Source organism: Carcharhinus amblyrhynchos, chromosome 11 (assembly GCF_965287045.1).
Source record: "Carcharhinus amblyrhynchos chromosome 11, sCarAmb.v2.hapA, whole genome shotgun sequence".
NCBI lineage: Eukaryota > Metazoa > Chordata > Chondrichthyes > Carcharhiniformes > Carcharhinidae > Carcharhinus > Carcharhinus amblyrhynchos.
This window is the reverse complement of record NC_137334.1, coordinates 44,198,816-44,220,128: the sequence shown is the minus strand read 5'-3', so window position 1 is coordinate 44,220,128 and position 21,313 is coordinate 44,198,816. Positions and strand designations below refer to the sequence as shown.

At 38.7% G+C, this 21,313-nt stretch overlaps 1 protein-coding gene across 3 annotated transcripts in view; it reads right to left on the bottom strand.

Moving 5' to 3' along the window:
• Positions 1-21,313, bottom strand: part of chn1 (chimerin 1) — a 243,940-nt gene that overhangs the window by 37,269 nt on the left and 185,358 nt on the right. For all 3 annotated transcript variants that reach the window (XM_080198952.1, XM_080198953.1, XM_080198954.1), the window contains 3 exons: positions 12,380-12,457; positions 7,748-7,832; positions 262-435 (listed from right to left, as the gene is read on the bottom strand). In XM_080198952.1, the coding sequence (XP_080055078.1) occupies positions 262-435; positions 7,748-7,832; positions 12,380-12,457 (337 nt within the window). The remainder of the gene's footprint in view (positions 1-261; positions 436-7,747; positions 7,833-12,379; positions 12,458-21,313) is intronic.

Genomic DNA, 21,313 nt, shown 5'->3' with positions numbered 1-21,313 from the left:
ATCTTTTAAACATTATATATTTAGCCTTGAAGCAAATAATTAAGAAGTATTCATTTCATCATGAAAATATACTCAATGTTAATAAGTAAATACATACTGCATACAGATGTGAATGTGCAGAATTGAACATAACGTCAGGAATAATTGGTCTAAAACAGCAACTTAAAATGTCTTTAATACAGTTTAAGAAACTTTTCCAATTAGTTAGCATAGAAAGTATTAGTGACTGCCCATAATCTCAGACTGACTGCTAGCTCCTACCTCTGTTTTCAATTTCTCGAATGCACATATCTACCACCATTGGTCGTTTTGTGTTATGCGCTTTAACTAGCGTTGTCAGATCACAGCTGTAGACTTTTTTCACATGCTTCAGGTCTGGCTTGCAATCATGTGGAACCATCTTGGAACATTGCTTGTGAACATTCAAGCCACAATCTAAGAAGAAAGGCACTTCTAAGTCCTAACAGAAAATTACAATTACTCTTAAGAAAAAACACAATTCAAAAAGGAGGATATATCTATACCATAGTTATGGGTTACAATAAAGACTGTGTTCTCATCTCTGATATTTAATGGCTATAATAAGCATCAGTAATTTTGTGTCAACATCAGAAATGAAATGCTTTAATTTTGTGGTTGCAGCTGCCTTGGGAAATTTGGGCCAATTTTCACTTGCTCCAAGGTGCTGAGTGCAAATGGTGGTGCTGTACTTGCTCCCTGTTCTTGTGCATATTGTCTCTACTACCATAAGCACATAAGTAATCCAGGTATCCACCCACATAATGTGGGCACTATCATGTAGATAGGATTTTGCTGCGAATTTTCACTTAGAAAAGTGAGGATTACTGACTAGTGGAGGATCCGTTCAGAAAAGTGAGTGGTAGAGGAGTATGGATTATTTAAAGGCTGGCTTTTGAAGAGCTGTATATTTTGAAAGAGATAGGATTTCTTTGCATCGCTTAGTCTTTAAAAAAAACAAAAGCTCATGGGATCCAGGAGAACGTAGCACTGGGATACAAAATTGGCTCAGTGGCAGGAAACAAAGGATAATTTTTAAAGGATGATTTTGTGACTGGAAAGCTATTTCCAGTGGGGTTCTGCAGCAGCCAGTACTAGGTTCCCTGCTTTTTGTGCTATATATATAATGAATTTTGACATAAACGTCAGAGGAATGATCAAGGAGTTTACAGATGACACAAAAATTTGCCATGTGGTAGTTAGCAAGGAGGATTGCCATCGACAGCAAGAAGGCAACTGTGACTAAAAGTGCAAGGTGGTCCACTTTGGTAGGAATAATGGTAGGAAGGATTATTACTTACGTGGCGAAAAACTGCAGCAGGCGACGGTGCAGAGGGACCTCGGGGTCCTTGTGCATGAGTCGCAAAAACCCAGCTTGCAGGTGCAGCAGGTGGTCAGGAAGGAGAATGGGATGCTGGCCTTCATAGCGAGGGGGATTGAATATAAAAGTAGGGAGGTCTTGCTGCGGCTGTATAGGGCACTGGTGAGGCCGCAGCTGGAGTACTGTGTGCAGTTTTGGGTGCCGTACTTACGCAAGAATATTTTGGCCTTGGAAGGAGTGCAGAGGAGGTTTACTAGGCTGATGCCGGAGTTGAGGGGGTTGAGCTATGAGGAGAGGCTGAATAAACTAGGCTTGTACTCGTTAGAGTTTAGAAGAATGAGGGGAGATCTCATTGAGACGTATAAGATGATGAATGGGATGGATAGGATAGAGATGGAGAGACTCTTCCAGCTCAGAAAGGACAGTAGGACTAGGGGGCACAGCCTCAAGATAAGGGGGGGGCGGTTTAGAACGGAGTTGAGGAAGAATTTCTCCACTCAAAGGGTGGTGAATCTCTGGAATTCTCTGCCCGTTGAAGTGGTGGAGGCTACCTCGATAAATATTTTTAAGAAGCGGGTTGATGGGTTTTTGATAAGAGAGGGGATTAAGGGTTATGGGGAGAGGGTGGGAATGTGGAACTGAGCCACGACAGATCAGCCATGATCTTATTGAATGGCGGGGCAGGCTCGAAGGGCTAGATGGCCTACTCCTGCTTCTATTTCTTATGTTCTTATGACTAGTCAGGTGGGCAGAAAAGTGCATGGTCATGCATTTGGGAAGGTCAAACCAGGCAAAGCATTGCACAATAAATGGGAGGATACTGAGATGTGTACAGGGAGTGAGAGACTTTGGGGGTGCATGTCCATAGACTTCTGAAACACAAAAAAATTCTTCACCTCCTCAAAGATAAATTATTCAAACATGGATGTATCGCCTACTTGGAGCCAGGCAACTGAACAGAAAAAGGATCACTATTTCTACCAGTTGTGATCTTTTGTAAAACTGATGATATGTCTATCATAGGCATTACAATTAGATTTGAAGACAATAATAATTCCTCACAGAAGGCTTGGGAAGAAAGGGTCAAGAAACTACCATTTAACAGAATCAAAGCACTCTAACCGGCATTTGTAAAAATATTTGGCTCACAAAGTCAATGGTAATAAAATTTTTACAGATCGTTCACTTCAAAAATTTCACCATCGAGCCTCCAAACTCTTAATATTGTAAATTCCTCAGATTTTTATGGACCACTGATTGTCACCTGCCCATATTTTCTTTTTTTATTCTATTTCTACAGTTTTGTTTTTATTTTATTAACATGTGCTTTATTCCGGCTTTTATTTCAAATTATATTGGTTTTAGCAATAAAAATGTGTTTCATTTTAACATTAATTCTAAAAGCCATCAACGCATTTCAAGTGATGTAGGAGTCCAATCTACTTGTCAATTTGAACAGATTTTCACCCAACTCTCAAATCCACCCAGGCTTTGATTGACCTTGTGGCTACAATGTTTTTATTTTGCCTCTTTAGACTTTTTAACATCATCAGTCCTGTGTTTCGATGGCAGGTAGGCTTTTCTTATTTCCACTGACTGTGATCCCATGGTTGAACTACATAAAGGCTCAAAACATCTGATATTTTATATCAATGTTTTATCTCACGGGACTATTTGATAAGGTGATTAAGAAGGAATATAGAATCCTTTCCTGTCATTTGTCAAGTCATAGGACACAATTTTACGCTCCCTCAAAGTGGGTTCTAAGGCAATGGGGAGAGTGCAAATTTGAATGGACTGGTTCCCTCCTCCTTGGGAACCTGCCTGCCACAACCCAGATGCAACTTCACACTTGGACAAGAAGGGCCTCAGGCAGGGAACCCTTTCACCTATTAAGGCCCTCAAGTGGCCACTTAATGGCCATTTAAGGGCATTTTCCCATCCAGCCTCAGTTCTAGGATTGGGCATGAGTAGGGCGGGAAACTGAGAAAAAAAACTTATCTCCATCTTGGGCAGGAAGCTGGGAGTGGATGCCTCAATCTGAAGGCAAATCAGGAGTTGGGATGCCCTCCTCTCCAGGACTTGGAGCTCTGAACCTCCCTCCTGCGCCGATTCCCCCAGGGGGTGCCCTACCATCCCACCCTGGGACTTTTACCATGGTCTTCGGACTTAGTTCTAGGCAGAGCGCTGAAGTAACGCTCCTGGCTACTGCAGCACTGTGCCTAGCAGGGTTGGAGAACCGTCGGCCAATCTGATTGGGATTTTGTTCTGAGGGTGGTCGAAAGTTCTTCCCACTGCCAATCAACCCTCAAGTGAAATGGCAGTGGGCTTCTGAAAATCGGCAGTAGCATGTTATGTGGCAACTGTCAGCCTAGCGAATGCCGATTGCTCACCATTCTAAAAATTCTAGCCATGGAACAGAAGGACAAGGAAGTTGTGCTGGAACTAAATAAAACATTGGCAAAGCCACAACTGGAGTGCAGTGTGCAGTTCTGGTCACCTCATTACAGAAAGGTTGAAATTATATTAGTGAGGGTGCAGAGGAGATTTATAAGGATGTTGCCAGGAATGAAAAATTGCAGCAATGAGGAAAGACTGGATAGGCTAGAGTTTCTTCCTTCCAACACAGGAGGCTGTGGGGAGGTTTGATTCAGATGCATTAGCTGGTGAAGAGCCTGAATACAATGATGCAAAGGGCCCATTTACTTTAACAGAGAGTGATCGCGGGACTTGGATTTAAAATGGTCAGTAGGAAGATTAGAGGGGAGATGAGAAAAAGAAAGTTAACCCAGAGAGTTGCGGGGACCTGGAACTCATTGCCTGAAAGGATAGTAGAAGAGAATACTTTAACCCATTCTAAAGGTGTCTGGGTATGCACTTCAAGTGCCTTAACTTTCAGAGCTACAGACCAAATACTAGAAAGTGAGATTAGGCTGAGTGGCTTGTTTTGGGTCAGGACGAAGACGCAATAGGCCAAGTGGCCTCTTTCTGTGCTGTAAAATTTCCATGATGCTATAATTTTCAGATTTAAACACCTCTTCATTATGGGTGTCATATTGGCAACTCCAAGCTGGGTCGTGCAAGAGGAGGAGGAACATGAGCAGCAGGAATAACAGGAAAGGAAAAATCTGCACAAAGGCACTGAAGGGTGTGGGAAATTTAATAATGTGCCTCAGTTTTACCAAGGAATGACTAATGCATTAGAAGCTTCAGTTTAGTTACAAGCCTGTTGTTGTCCTACCCCACTCGCTAAAGACAAGCCTGCCACTTAAAACAAGTGGGTTCTGTGGCTGTCAAGATCACAACAACACTAAATGTTTTGCCACTGCATTGTTCAGGCTGTATGTGGCAATGCGCACATCAGCTAATCATTTGTTCCACTTTACATATGGGTAAAGAGGTAATCAGACAGCAGAAAACAAAGTGTAGGGGAAAGATAAATTTTTGGAACTGGAATGATGTGTTCAATGATTGTGAGGACACTGGTATTGACATTCTCATCCGACTTCTGTTTTTTAATCTTCAGGACTGGATGTAGTCCCAGCCGTGGTCAGCAGCTCTTTGACATGGAGCTTCCTCCCAGGTGGGAACAGATGGTCCTCCTCAAGCTTATTTACCTGCCTTGGCAATGGGGATGGGAGACACCGCCATCTGTAAACCTCTGCCCAAGGTATTTTTCGATGGAGTTAAGGTTGGGAACTGACCTGGTACAGGTCTTCAGAATTAGGAAGAGTATGACAGGCAAGTAGTACTAGATTGTTTCCACTAACTAGGAAAAATAGGAACAAGAGAGCTCAAAATTAAGATAATTGACAACAAAAATAATTAAAAGAGGTGCTTACACAATATGTGGTTGTAATATGGAAACTCTGCCATAAACCTACATTTAAGCAGAATTAATGGAGAGGACTTAGTCAGCCCTTTGGGGACAGGCTGGAAAGTAGGAAGGATGCCAAAATGTTGCAGGAGGTGGTGCCCACCATCTTGTCAGTAGTGGGAAAGGTTGCGGATGGCCTTCCTGCCCAAAACTCAACTGAGCCACTTAAGTGGCCAATTGAAGGCCTTTGCCTGCAAAAGTCTGTTGACCTCAGGCAGGATTTTTCGGATTCAGGGTGAGCATGGCCGGAAAATCCCTCCCAATTTCTTTCTGTCTCTGATCTCTCTCCAAATCTCCATAATCTTCAACTACGCTGGTATCATCACAACTCTCTCAACCATTTCCTCGCCAAACCTTCCCCATTCCAACTCCTGTGATCTATACCTCCAACAACCTTTTAATACTATTTGCTCTGAGACTGCATCTTTATGCTGTAATCAATCTTTATGCATCCTCCAGCCAGGAAATCTATTAAAAATGAAACAACGTAGTGTTCAGGCAGGGAAACCTAGTCTTCTGGGTTTTCCGCCCATTACTCCTTCCAGTGCCCTACTGAATATCAGGGCTATGCTTCCTTATCCTGAAAAGCCAGGAATGTGGTGTTGCATGCAGTATTAGATATAACCTATGTATCCTGAAAATTAACACAAAAAATAAAGCTTCTTCAGTTCTATGCATTAAAAGCAGAGCAGATAAATACACTGCAAATTCATACAACTATTTTAATAGTTGTTTTCACATTTGACATAGTAACAAAACTAAGTCACATAAAGGTATGACAAGAAGGGCACAGAAATCATCAACTTCATCCACCCCAACAAGATGCGGTGATGTTATTGACCTACTACGCCATTTTCTGGATAAATAATTAGAAAATAAACATTTTAAAGGGTGTAGGAGAATTTAGCAGAACTTTAATAAATACTGGTACAGCAATGAAGCACTGTAAATAATGAGAATCAAAAATGACTGTTACATTTTAGACTTTAAATTTGATATTGTAAGCTTGAAAGAATAATGAACATCCTGATTGAAACTTTAATGATCAAATAAAGCTTACATTCATAGATCCAGCGACTATTTCTTGGCAAGTCAGCAATGTCAATATAATAATTATCAGAACTAAATTTATATGTTATGTGACAGCAAAATTATTTTGTCTGAATGGACCATTTACAGAACAAAGCAAGTTGTTTAGGTAAATAACTTAATTAAACTATATCTAGTTCTAATAAAACTTGTGAACAAAGAATATTTTCACAAATAGGCTATTGTCCTGGTTTTTGGTAGGATACCCATGTCTTAACTATCTTTTGTGCAAAAGAATTCCAAACTTTGTTTCTTTTTGCGATCATCTTAATTTAAACCGTTTTTTTGATTAATTGATTGGCTAGCAGGAAATAGGTTTATCCTGTTTATCAGAATTTTGAACATCTTTCAGATCTTCTCTTAACTTTCAATGTTCTAATGAAATGAATTGTTCCAATATAGTAATTAAACCACTATGCTTAAAGAAGTTGTATGTTTGTGTCTTGGAATCTTCCAAACAGGTAGATTTAAACAACCGGTGCAGGAGCACTACATGTCATTTTTATATATAAATGGAAAGGGTCTTAACAGGCATATTGCATTCCAATCATTTAAAAATGCTAGGAATGAAGTTAGATCACAATCCATGGTTTGCATATCTGTACTTGTGGGGTTGGTTAACTCAATTGGCTGGAGAGCTGATTTGTGATGCAAAGCGACACCGGCAGTGAGGTTCAATTCCCGTACCAGCTGGGGTTACTTCATAAAGGCTCTGCCTTCTCAGTCTTGCCCCTTGCTTGAGACGTGGTGATCCTCGTATTAAATCGAGAACTAGTCAGTTCTCCCTCTTAAAGGGGAAAGGAGGCTACAGTCATCTGGGACTATAACGACTTTTTACTGAATAGAAGTAATTATTTCAAATGTGGACTGTCACAGTACAGTGGTACTGGTCCTGTAATGGTTTTATATGAAAGTTGCTGTGGTATCTTGCTGCTGTTGCTTTGTGCCTCCAATAAACATCATTCATGCCGTGCAGTCATTTGAACTGTGTAAAATGTCATACAAGATAAATGGCTAACTTTTTCATGTCACATTTTAGATTGCATTGTTATGGAGCACAATTGGAACACCAGCTATATTATTGCATACAAATGACTAGTTACCTATGGGTACATTACAAATGTAGTGCTTGAACATAATCTTTTTACCTTATTTCAGGATAGCCAGGAATAGCTTTATATGTGATAACTAGGAGTGAGAAATTATGTGCACAGCCCATTCATATTAACATTATCATTCCAGTAAAAAGTGTGCCTTTTCAGGAAACTGGTGTGAGCTTTGATAATTAACTCTGTTACATATCTTGAGTTATGATCAAGTTATGTACATTACAAGCATATCTAGGGTGAAAAGTATATGAAGATTTAAAAACAAGTCACTGAAAAGACCACATGCAATTATATGTAACAAAGACAGATTATATATTTGGAACAGCAAAGTACCTGCACATTTCACGCCCTGAGCAATCAGACCCCACATAAAATTGGCACAGTACTCACACCAATGAGGTCCTCGGAATGTGTGAACCTGCAATGTATCAGTGCAATATTAGGGAAATAAGGTGATGTAGCAAAACTAGAGCTTTAATGAACAGTTTAACATTAAGAGTTATTGAGTTATTCAAGTGAATTGTCAGATTAAAATAAAAAAAACTAAAGAGTAAAAATCTTAAATTAATGGTGATAGAACACGTAAAGGAGCCAACACTGAACGCATAGAGTGCGAAAATGGTTATATAAAATCCAGCTGCTTGCAAAATACATTTTTCTTATAAATTTAGGAGTTTTTAAGTTCACAATTTAAAAAAATTGAGAAATAAACGTAAAATGCACAACCACTGTGTGCCCCATCTCCATTCGTATTTTTAATTCATTTCACGGATGTGGGGACCTTTGTTAGGCCAACATTTGTTGTCCATTCCTAATTTCTTGAGATCATCATGGTAGGCGGTCAACTTGAACCATGTGATGTAGGTCCTGTTAGGAAGGCTGTTCCAGGATTTTGACCCAGTGATAGTGAAGAAACAGCAATACATTTCCAACTCATGATAGTGTGTGGTTGGAAGGGAACTTGCAGATGGTGTTTTCCCATGTATCAACTGCCCTTTTCCATTCAGGTTGCAGAGGTCATAGGTTTGGAAGACGCAATTGAAAGAGCCTTGCTGTGTTGCTGAGGTATGTTTTGCATTGGTGGCGGAGGGAATTAATGTTTAAGGTGGTGGGTGGACTGCTAACCAAGTAGGCTGCTTTGTTTTTTTTTTATTTGTTCATGTGATGTGGGAATTGCTGGCTAGGCCAGCCTTTATTGTCCATGCATAATTGCCCTCGAGAAGGTGGTGGTGAGCTGCCTTTTTGAATTGCTGCAGTCAATGTGTTATAGTAATATCCACAGTGCTGTTGGGAAGGTTGCTCCAGGATTTTGACCTTGCAATAGTGAATGAATGGCAATATAGCATAGCTGGGATGATATGTGATTTGGAGGGAAACTTGTAGGTGGTGGTTCTGCCTTGTACATCCAGGTGGTACACATAGCAGGTTTGGAAGGAGTTTGGATGAGCCTCTGCAATGCCTTTTGTAGATGGTACATACTGCTGCCACTGTGCGTCAGTGGAGGAATGTATAAGGTGTGGATGGGATTGCAATCAAATGGCTGTTTTGTCCTGGATCATGTTGAGCTTTTTGACTGTTAGTGGAGTGGCATTCATCCAGGCAAGTGGAGAGTATTCAATCAGACTCCTGATTTGTGACTTGGATAGGCTTTGGGGAATTAGGTGAATTACTGTCTGCAAAATTCCCAGCCTTTGGCCTGCTCTTATAGTCACACTATTTATATGGCTAATCCAGTTCAGTTTCTGCTCAATGGTAATATTCAGAATGTTGAATGCTGATAGCGGGGGATCCAGTGATGGATATACCATTGAATATCAAGGGCAGAAGGTTAGATTATCTCTTGTTGGAGGTGGTCATTGTCTGGCACTTGTATCAGTCTCATGGTTCCTGTCACTTATAAGCCCAAGTGTGAATGTTGTTCAGGTCTTTTTGCATGTGAAATTGGACTGCTTCAATGTCTAAGAAGTAGTGCATGGTGCTGAACATTGTGCAATCATCTATGGACATCCCCACTTCTGGCCGAATGATGGATGAACGGTTATTGATAAGCAATAGGTCTAGGACACTACTCTGAGGAATCTCTGCAACAATGTCCTGAGAATAAGATGACTGACTTCCAACAACACAGCTAACTTCCTTTGTGCTAGGTATTAGTCCAACCAGTAGACGTTCCCATTTACTTCAGTTTTGGTAGGATTCCTTAGTTAAACTTAGTCAAATGCTGCCTTGATGTCAAAATCAGTCACTCTCATCTCAACTTTTGAGTTCAGCTCTTTTATCTGTGTTTAGACCAAGGCATAACGTCAGGAGTTGAGTAGTCCTGGCAGAACCCAATCTGAGCAGGTTATTGCTGAGTAAGTGCAGCTTGATAGCACTGTTGACGATACCCAATTTGCTGATGATTGAAAGTAGACTGATGGGGCTGTAATTTGTTGGGTTGGATTTGTCCTGCTTTTTGTATACAGGACATTGATACCAATTTTCCACATGGCTGGGCTGATGCCAGTGCTGTCGCTATACTGGAACAACTTGGCTACAGCTGCAGCTAGTTCTAGAGCATAAATCTGATATTATGTTGCTGGAATGTTGTCGAGGTTCAAAGCCTTTGCATTATCCATTGCCTTCATCCATTTCTTGATATCACATAGACTGAATCGAACTGGTTGAAGACTATCATCTATAATGATGGGGATCTCGGGTGGAGGCTAAGATGGATCATCCATCTAGCATTTCAGGACAATAGTGATTGCAAAGATTTCAGCCTTGTGATGGGGTCGTTATCAGTGAAGATGGCGGTATCGAATAGTCTTCCTCCTCCTGTTATTTATTTAATTGTCTACCACAATTTCTGCATGATGTCAAACATCTTGCGTTTTGTTGAAGCTACACTCAAGTGGAAAGTATTCCATCACAGTCCTGATTTGTGCCTTGTAGATGGTGGACAGGATTTGGGAGTGAGCAGGTGAGTTATTCTCTGCTGAATTTTTAGCCTCTAAGCCAAACTGTAGCCACAATATTTATATGGCTGGTCCAGTCCAGTTAAGTTTCTGGTCCATGGCAATCCCCAAGATGTTGATAGTGGGGGTTTCAGTGGGGGTAATGCCATTGAATGTCACGGAGAGATGGTTAGTAATCAACTATCTTATGTAATACATGAAATAGAGAGCAGTGTCTGTAGGTGGCTAATTGAGTGGAGGTGAGTTACTATGGCAACTATCAGTGATGCTACTGCAATAGTATTAGCATTTTTCAATACTCAAGACCAGAATGGGATATTTTAATTAAACCATTTTCCAGAAATACAAAATAAAAGCATAAGTCAGACCATCGCTTTTAAATCAGACATGCAGTTAGTAAAGCACCTGGAGTACATTGACACAAATCAGTCTGAACTTCATTTGTATGATTGAAATGTCTTTTTCTGAAACTGTTTTAATATATGGAGTACGTAAACACAAAATAAAAATGACAATTTTAGCAATTTGCAACCTATTTTTGCATAGAAATAAAAGGAAAATTTTCCTTGATGGTTATGTATCTGAGTAGATTATTAAGAATGAACTGTTGAACTGTTCGGTTGTATACAAGGTACATTATCAAAAAACAGTCATGAATAATATTAAATATGTCAGGTACCAACATTAATTTTGTGCCACGTTCTTATCAAATAAAGCAGCATTTACTCTGATCTCTGGAGAAAAAGTGCTATGACAACCAAATTGTATTTGGATAGCATTAACTCCTTCATGTACAAATGAAGTTCAGCATGTAAACTGAATCAGTTGATGAAGATTATTTTAAACATTAGAAAAACTAATTGTCAGAGGCTCCCAGGTCGAAACAAACCGACAATGCACTTATTTCATCAAATCAGAAAGCTTGAGTACAAAATACACAATTACTGAATAGTGCAAATAAAAGCAGTTCCTTTTCCAACAACATCACAAGAGCTGAAAAACGGTTTTTTGGAAATTGCAACAAGGATGTAATAAATCATGTGAATATTTTCTAACCATATGCATAAATATTCAAATAGTCTTAAGTGATCAATGATTAAGGTGCAAGATACAGTACTGCTAAACTAAGAGTGCAATTTAGCAGTGATCATAAGCCAGTATACAGAGAAAAACAGAATTATAATACAATTATCTTATGAATTTATTCACATTAATTCCATTAGCAAAGGAATACAAAATTATGAATTACAATTTTCTACTTATAAGCTGGTAGGAAGGTTGCTAAAAAGAGAATACTGGAAATAGGATATTTTACTAGCTAGAGCAATTTTGTGTACTCCAGCTGCTCTGCACTTTTCAACACAATCACCTCATTAGTAAAGGAAGGTTTCACTAGAAATAATGATGTAGGCCAGATGTTATTACCAGTATAGACAGCCCAAACTCTCAGATTTGAGATAGGTTATCTGCAACGCATATCAAAAAGGTCTAATGGTTGTCTAGCTGTGTATTTAAATGAAAATCATATATATATATATATATATATATATATATAAATATTTTCATAATGGTAATGTGCTCTTCTAAAGAAGTGACAGAATGCTGGTTTTACTGTGACTAATATTGTGTTGTTCTTAACATTGAATGGGAGAAAGCTGCTTAGTTTATGTTCTTGATTGTTTAATTTTGTGGATGCTTTGTTTGAAGTTTGAACAAATTTTCTTAAACAGCATACATGCAGTAACTTTTTTTGAATAATGATACAAATGCAACTGCTGCATAACAATATAAATAAAGTTTGAGTGAAGCAGTTCAGTGAAATAATTGTTTCATTGTAACATTGGAAAAAATTCCAACTCAAACTCATAATAACCAATTTATTTTCATAATAGACAATTGTAGCATCTAATGATTCTTAACAAAATATCTAAGTAAATTGGCATTTAAATATATATATTTGAAAATGTATACATTTGGTTTTTTAACTATATTAATTGCAATTGCTTACCTTAAAATTATGTACTTTTTCATATTTCGGAATCCTTTCATTTTCCTTCAGAGTGGCTCTTCGAACAAGTGAAGTCAACTGTGAATAAGCAAACAATTTTAGTGGTTGCCAGAGCGCTGAGGATGTTTTTTGGGGTGCCATTCTCATTTCTACAGCTGCTATCAGTTGATGATTCCCTTGCGTAGGTTCAGGAATTAGGAATTTATAAGGTTTACGACCTGACCAACATTCCTTAGAAGGCATTTTGCTTGTACTTTGCAATTTCTATGGCCAACCTGGACTAATAACTTAGGTTAAAAATCTGCAAAATGGTTTTCTTAATCAAATCAGCTCACAGTCTAATAAATTTTAAACAATTTAAACTGTATTGATGATGAAACCTAGACTACGTTCTGTTGAAAGGGATCACTGTACGCGATGTGCAAAATTTTTAAAAAGACAACTTAAAGGAGACATGTTTTCATTATCTTGATTTACAACAGATCTCGTCATTAATTTTCTTTCAAAATAAAAGGTAAATTGAAAAATAAACAAGCATATTATTTTAATTATTATCCTTTCAACAGATAAAATATTCAAGTCAGCCCATCCACTTAGCAACTCATTTGCAAACTATACTTAAAAGCTGAGTAGGTCAGCTTTAGTCTGCAGTTAAAGTCATTTTCCCTGCACTTTTCGGATGCTCTCCTGAATTAAAGATGCTCCAACTCGTGCCTCCAACCAGTTTGCGGAGACCAAGCTCCTGACAACCTTAATCTCGTGGGGTGGGGGAGGGGTGGGGGCTGGGTTTCAGCAGGCACAGTGGATTAGTCAGGTCATATTAAGAAATCAGCCAGCCAATAGCAAATCCCTGGCACTGATCCATTGTTCCTGAGGACTGTGCGCTTTCATCATGTTAGATTAAAAAACAACGATCAGTAAGAAAATAATGAGCAATGAATGAGTCACGCATCATCAAAAACACATGTTTAAATGGATCTTGTAACCAATTTTGTATGTAACTTCCTCTTTCTTATTCACTCCTAAATAATGTTAGAAAATATTTTAAGTATTCTTATCTAAATATCAAACACCTTTTTAGCTACAAGTACAATTGTATCAGCTTTAATATTCTAAATCATTGCTTCTTGCGACTAGAAATGAAATAGAACCACAATTTAGTCTCTTTTCTCCTATTCATGAATATATTCAAATTAGAAGCGTATTACAAATTTCAAACTGGAATATACTCAGGGGGCTTTTCTCTAGAAACAGGATTAGTTATTAGAGAAATGTCTCATTTTGATAACCAAATCAAATAAGATTAAGATATTCCATTTCTCTTTATCTTTAGAAAGCAGTTGGTTTGTGTGACATTTCATTTATCATAAACTTACATTTTTTATAATATTCATTTTGGTGTGGTATTAAGACATTAATTAATACAATTGTGGATATGGTAATCAAGAGCTTCAAATGACATTAAAATATAAAATAAACTATTTTCAGTTGAAAGTTGAATTATTTTGAAAGGCTTCTATGTTGTTTTGCTAGTTTGCATTGATACCTTCTCTTGAGATTTAAATAATTTTAGCTTTATATTCTAAACGAAATGGCTTTTCAATTTCTGAAGACTATTGCATAGAAATAATATTGTTGCCCAGAAAACAAACGTGCAGGGGCCAGTGCAGGCTTTGCATATGTTTCTTCAAATGGGTATAGGAACAAGCTAAGATTGTGCTGAGACTTCATTACCATGTTTGAGGCATACAGTATTATTGTTTACACTTATTGACTGTGTGCCTGTTTGTTAGGTAGGAGTGTTAGATGAGGGGTCTTCAAATCAGGCATCCCTGACACCACTTAAAAACAGCTAGCACCTCTTAAAGGCATTTACCAGGCATTAGATAGGTGCCTGAAAAGTGTAGGCTGTCTGCTTGGTGTCCAGAGAAGGTAACCAAGGTTTCCAGTGGAGCACCAGCGACTCTGGTCCAGGGGGTGGGCAGGAGGAGGCAAACTGTGTCCTTTGAGGGACAGAAAGCCTTCCAAGCAACACTTTCACTGCATGTAGGAAGAGGTGGTTGTCAAAGTTACCAGTCACTGTAGTGCAGTTCACTCCATCTCCTTAGCCGCCTAATCACATATTTGGTACTTCCAACTGTAACCATCATTTTGCCTCACCTCACGTCTTGCACACAACATTCATAGTATTTGGTCATAAAAGGCACATTATTAAAATAACTCACGAGCTCAAGCTATCATTAGTTCACTCCCTTCTTTCTTCCAGGGGAAGGTCACACATTGAGGTAGCAAATGGGAACTGGGGGAGGTCAAGCATGTCTGTAAAAGCTCTATCAACCTGAGAATAACATGTTGGACATCAGGATGAGGGGATGAGTCATTGCTATGGTGAGTGACATCAGTGGAGATGGTCATGCACAGGGATTTTTTACACCATACTCCTGTTTTGAATCCCACCTTTAATTGTATCCTACACACACTGCATCTCAAACTGCAGCTACTTTAGTCAACGACTGGTCTCCACCTGCTCTGCTTTCCAAGTAAAAGCTAACCTTTGTCTCTCTCTTTCAAATGTTACAATCTGTATTGAGACTGATAACATTTAAAAAGAAACCTGAATTCCCAAAGGAAGTGCATAATAAGATTTAAAATTTTAAGACTTTTACTGTAACAGATAAACTAAAAAGAACATTGATGAAACACTATTCTAGGAGGCAAGTTATACTTGAAACAACTGAAAATATCTCCCACTTAATATTTAAAATAACTAAAAATCTCTGTCCATAGTTATGCTTTAGTCTGTCATTTAACAGAAAATGTTGGAAATCTCAGCAGGTTTCACAGCATCTCTGAAGAGAGAATAGAGCCAACATTTTGAGTCAGGATGTCCTGACTATTTTTGTTTCTGATTCCAGCATCCCAGTATTTTGCCTTTATCTTAGCTCCAGAGAGCTTGTTTTCTCTCTTTTTCTTTCTTAGCCAAATAACTTCTACACTCCAAACTAGATTTACTAGGATGCTACTGGGACTTGATGGTTTGAGTTATAAGGAGAAGTTGGATAGACCGGGATTTTTTTCCTTGGAGTATAGGAGGCTTAGGGGTATCTTATACAGATCTATAAAATAACGAAGGGCATAGATCAGCTAGATAGTCAACGTCTTTTCCCAAAGGTAGGGAGTCTAAAACTAAAGGGCATAGGTTTAAGGTGAGAAGGGACAGATAAAAAAGGGTCCAGAGAGGCAATTTTTTCACACAGAGGGGGTGAGTGTCTGGAACAAGCTGTCAGAGTTAGTAGTAGAGGCAGGTACAATTTTGTCTTTTAAAAAGTATTCAGAGTTACATGGTAAGATGGGTAGAGAAGGATATAGGCCAAACACGCACAACTGGGACTAGCTTAGTGGTTAAAAAATGGTGGCATGGACAAGTTGGGCCAAAGAGCCTGTTTCCATGCTGTAAACCTCTATGACTCTATAACTGATTTTCACAGTGAGAGATGGGTCTGAGTTTCTTCGCTCTAGATAAAGCTCAGCGAGTTTTCCAATTTCGTTTAAAGCCTCACAAGCATAATGCCTGTGAGCATGGAGGAGTCCAGTTCCAACCTGTCTTGAGGTTTTGCACAGATGTAGAAACCATTCTGACCAAAGTGGAGCATGTCGTCAATTCCACGATCATCAAAGTGCTGCCGATAAGATGAAGTGCCTTGTGATAAATCCAACAGCTTTCATGGCAGCTCACACTATGACTAAACTAATGCTGAGATACAGCATTGATAGTAGTTTCAAGAGTCACATCACTCCTGTAACTTGTTCTTTAGCAGAGCAGGAGATGTCAATGCTCTTATTGATACCAGACAGACATTTGGATCAGACTGTGCTGGTTCACGTCAGCTGAAATTGATAGCTGAGCCCTCAGTATGCAAAGTTGCTCGATGTTACTCACCTTGGCTATTGAAGTGTCCTCAATGGAAGCTCCTCAGCCTCCCAAGCTGATAGGCATACGTTTTATCGAAACATTAGAATACTTTAAAAACATACATTAGGCAGGCACTAAGGTTGGTTTTTAATTTAATAACTTAAGAAATGAGTTGTTGGGAGTAGTTTTGTTCTGGATTTGGTATGGATGTTGATACTGAGAGTTTAATGAAGGAAGATCCCATGATGATGGATTGCGGGAAAGCAATCAGATGATGGTAATGAAAATTGCTATTATAAGAATGACAAGACTGAGAGTATTGGAAAGCTATGTTTGCATATGCAGATGGTCTACTCAATTATATTTCTGAAGGTAGCATGGCTGTTATTGTTTAGTTCTGAGTCTGTCCCCTGTTTCTGACAGAAGTTATATGCAAAATCCTGAAGAAATATTCCTTGTTGCCAAGTAGCAAGTCTTTATCTGAAGGCCTGGTTTCTGCTTCCAGGAAACTTCGCAGACTTGTATGATGTGCTGCCAAACAAGTTTTCATTCAGTGAGTTCTATCCCCTTCCATTAGGAAATATGTCAGGCTGATCACAGGAAGCACGTAAGTAAACTGGCTACAGTTAATTAATGGCACCTTGGAACCTGAGGAAGTCTTTTGTTCACCTATTCTGATTAATGCTGTCCAGACCATGATGCATGTGTTCCCCCTAGCATAGAGATCCTTAGCCACTATCCTGTACAGCAGTACACAACAAATTATCATTGAAATCACCTATTGAATCCTGGACATTCATATACCTTAGAAGTTATAGTCTGTGGTGGCCTTAACAGCTACAGGCAATGCTGTCCATATCATGGTTCTAGGTTCCAGCTGTGACTGCAACAAGATGACAGGCTCCTTGGTGAAGCCCAGGTACTTGACTCACTTTTTTAATAAGGGAGGAAGTATTGCTGAATCTGATTCTGAGGAATGAGGTGGGTCAAGTGGATCAAATAACAGTAAGGTACATTTAGGGGACAATGATCATAGTATCATAATATTTAGATTGGCTACTGAAAGTTACAAGGCACTAATCCAGAATAAGAATAATTGCTTGGGGGAAGGATCAACTTCAATGGGGTGAGAATAAACTGGAATCTAAGATTGGTAGATTAAACTACAACAGAACAATGGTCGTCTTTAAAGAGGAGATAGCTTGTGTATAGTCAAGGTCTATTCCATGAAGGTGAAAAACTGAACAAACAAATCCAGAAACCAAGATGAAGCAGAAAAAGGGGGTGTATGACATATGTCATGTGGATAATACAATTAAAACCAGGCTCAATATAGAAGTTCAGAGGGAAGTTGAATTTAAAAAAAGTAAAATGTGAGTCTGAGAAGAGACTAGCAGTTAACAGGAAATCCAAAAGTCTTCTGTAGGCCTGTAAGTGTTAAAAAAGGTAGAAAAAAGTGGAATGGGACCAATTATGGACCTAATAGGGGATTTGTGCATGGAGAAAGGGAGAATATTGAGCTAATAAATAAGTACTTCGCCAAGGAAGAATATGCTGGCCAATTTATAATTAAAGTAGAGGTAATTGAGACACTGTGTTGCCGAATTCTGCTTCAACTTGATTTTCAAATTGGCTGATGACACCACCGGAATGAGTCAGATTGCAAACAATGATGAGACAGAGTATAAGAAAGAGATAGAGAATCTGGTGAAATGGTGCAATGACAATATCTCTCCCTACTCTCTTCTGCCGCCTTCTGTTGGGAAAAAGATACAAAAGTCTGAGTTCAATACCAACCGACTAAAGAACAGTTTCTTCCCTGCTACCATCAGACTTTTGGATGGACCCACCTTATATTAAGTTGATCTTTCTCCCAACCCTAGCTTAAATTGTAATACTACATTCTGCACCCTCTTCTTTCCTTTTCCCCTATGTACTTTATGAACAGTATGCTTTGTATAGTGCGTTTTCCCAATGTATGTGACAATAATAAATTATATCAAACCAATTTTGATGGGCTAATCACTAATAAAAAATAGATTTTAAGTAGGCTGACTGAAAGTTTAAAAGTTTATAAGTTGCCAGAACAAAATGAGATGCTTTCAAGCATCTGTAAGAGAACTAAAGGCGGAAATTTCAGAAACTCGAGCTATCGATTTCCAATCCTCCTTAGGTATAGGGACAGTTCAACAGTACGAGAGAATTGCAAATGTTATATCCTTGCTTCAAAAAATAGGATGTAGAATTAAGTCCAGCTACAATGGGTTAGACTGTTTAACCTCAGTAGTGGGGATGTTTTAGAATCGATGATTTGGCGGGGAGGGGGGCAAAATTAGTAATCACTTGGGAAAATGCAGTTTCATTAAGGAAAGCCACCTTGGATTTGTTAAGGGCAAATCATGCAAATCACATTTGCTTGAGTGTTTTGATGAAGTAATAGAAAAAGTGGTTGATGTGGTGGATTTCCAAAAGACATTGACAAAGTGTTACCTAATAGGCCTGTGAGCAAAATTAGAGCCCATGGAATACAAGGGGCAGTGACAGCATGGATACGCTCTTGGCAAGAAGACAGTAGTGGTGAATGATTGTTTCTCATACAGGAGGAATACATACAATGGGGTTCCCTGGGAGTTGGTGTTGGGACCCTTGCTTTTCTTCCTACATATTAATGACCTAGACTTGGATGTTAAGGCACAATTTCAAAATCTGTGAGTGACTCAAAACTTGGAACAATTGTGAACTGTGAGGTGGACAGCATTAAACTTCAAAAGGATGCAGTCTGGTAGAATGGGTGGACAAGTGGTGATAAAACTCAATGAAGAGAAATGTGAAGTGATACATTTTGATAGCAAGAACAAGAATAGGCAACATAAAGTAAAGGGTACAATTCTACAGAGGATGCAGGAGCAGAGGGACCTCAGGGAATATGTGGACAAACCATTGAATGTGGCAGAATGAGCTGAGGGGATGGTTAATAAAACATACAGGATCTTGGGCTTCATGAATAGCAGCAAAGAGAACAAAAACAATAAAATTATGATAAATCTGTATAAAACACTCGTTGGCCTCAACTTTGATGTAATGTCTAGTTCTGGGCGTCACACTTTAGGAAGAATGTGAAGGCATTAGAGAAGATGCAGTAGAATCGTTCCAGGGATGAGGAACTTCAGTTACCCGAAGATCAGAGGTTGAATGCCCGTGATTGCTGAAGTGTTCCCCAACAGGAAGAGAACACTCCAGTCTGGTGATTGTCGAGTGGTGTTCATGAAGAGCAGCGCTCTAAAAGCTTGTGGCTTGTGCTATCAATTAAACCTGTTGGACTTTAACCTAGTGTTGTGAGACATTTTACTGCCTCGAAGATCTATCCAGGGCTCCTCCTGTCTCTCAACTACTTGCTGCCCCTTGACAAAATCATCCAGAAACACAGCATCAGTTTTCACGTGTATGCTGATGACAGCCAGCTCTATCTCTTCACCATTTCTCCCAATTCCTTCACTGTTGCTAAACTGTAAGACTGCTTGTTTTTCTGATATGCCAGATTGGATAAGCAGAAATTTCTTCCAATTAATAAACAGTTTATTTGGGAAAAAAAAATTAACTTGGCCTCTCTGCCTGGAACAAGTTCGCAACAGGTTTGGTCTGGCACAAATCCATCAATATATCTCTGTTCAGGCCTCAAGTTAATATTGCCATCAAGCTTTGATTATGTCATTGGAGTTGGATCTGCATGTTTAAATAGTACCCAGCCAATGTTAGTTGTGTGCCCTCACCATCTGCATTTTAAAATTTGAAATGGGGAGTACTGGTAGATTAGCCAGTGACTATGTTTCATGTTCCATTTCAAGTGCCCACTTCCCAGTTGTTGAAGGAATTAAAATGACCCTCTTTAATTTTTGGATATTTTTTGTTAACTGCAAATTTTGTTAGAATAATTGTTTTAGATCAATGCGGCAGATAGATAAAATACTATTCTAAGGTCAGGAAGCCCAATTTTAAATCCTTGCAAGTGTTTGGTGGATTGGTAGTGCTCTAACTTAGAAACTCACAAAAATAAATAATAGTTTTTCAGAAATGACAAATAGCACAACATATCCAATATATAAGGACTTTTTATTTCAATCGCAAAGCACTTCATCTGTAGGGACTAAGTGGATGACTCATTCACATTAACAGAAATAGGACAGATTGCTTCTGCTTTTATGATATAAATCTGAATGAGTACAGTTGTTGTTGCTTTTAAACATAAGTGATTCTGTTTCTCAAATCACAACCCCCTTTACGAATATAAAAAAGCTTTTTAAATAAATGGCTGCAAACAACATTGAAGCAAATACAGAGGGTTTGAGAGAGATTACAAAATAAATGGGAGATGTTGTTTAATGGGGATGAATGAAATGATAAGATTTAGGAAGGGGCATAAATCATATAAATAGAGACAGAACAAGTTCACATAATCATGGAATACTTGTGAATAGTTTACTTAAGTCATCAGCACAGTCAATCAAAGTCAAGATCTTAGATATATAACCAGTGGCATGGAGAATTTGTACAAGAAAGTGATAATGAATATAGATAGCACTGATTGGCACTTATCTGAAAAATGTGTATGGTTCTGGTATTGCAGTAGAAATGGTCATAGTTTGCTCCTTTTATTGTAACACGTTTAACTTGTGTTCATGGTTAGGTGGCAATGCTATAAACAGATGCTGTCTCTAAGAGTAGAAGTCTTTCTTTTCGTGCCCAATGCAGCAATTAAAAAACAACTTTGTGCTCGTCAAGGAGGACACCAAAGGAGGCAATGCTCCATTTCAGGCACCAAATGTGAGTGGAACCATTATTATCAGTTTTACCATCAATATGCATTTGCATTGTATTTTTTGAAAATTAGCCTGAGGCATTTAACAGTGACATAAAGTACAATGGACACAGAACAAAGACAGAAATATTAAGAGGGGATACAAAACAAATGATTTTAAGAAGGATCTTAAAAAGGAAAGAGAGTTGGAGAGAGAAGGCTTAGT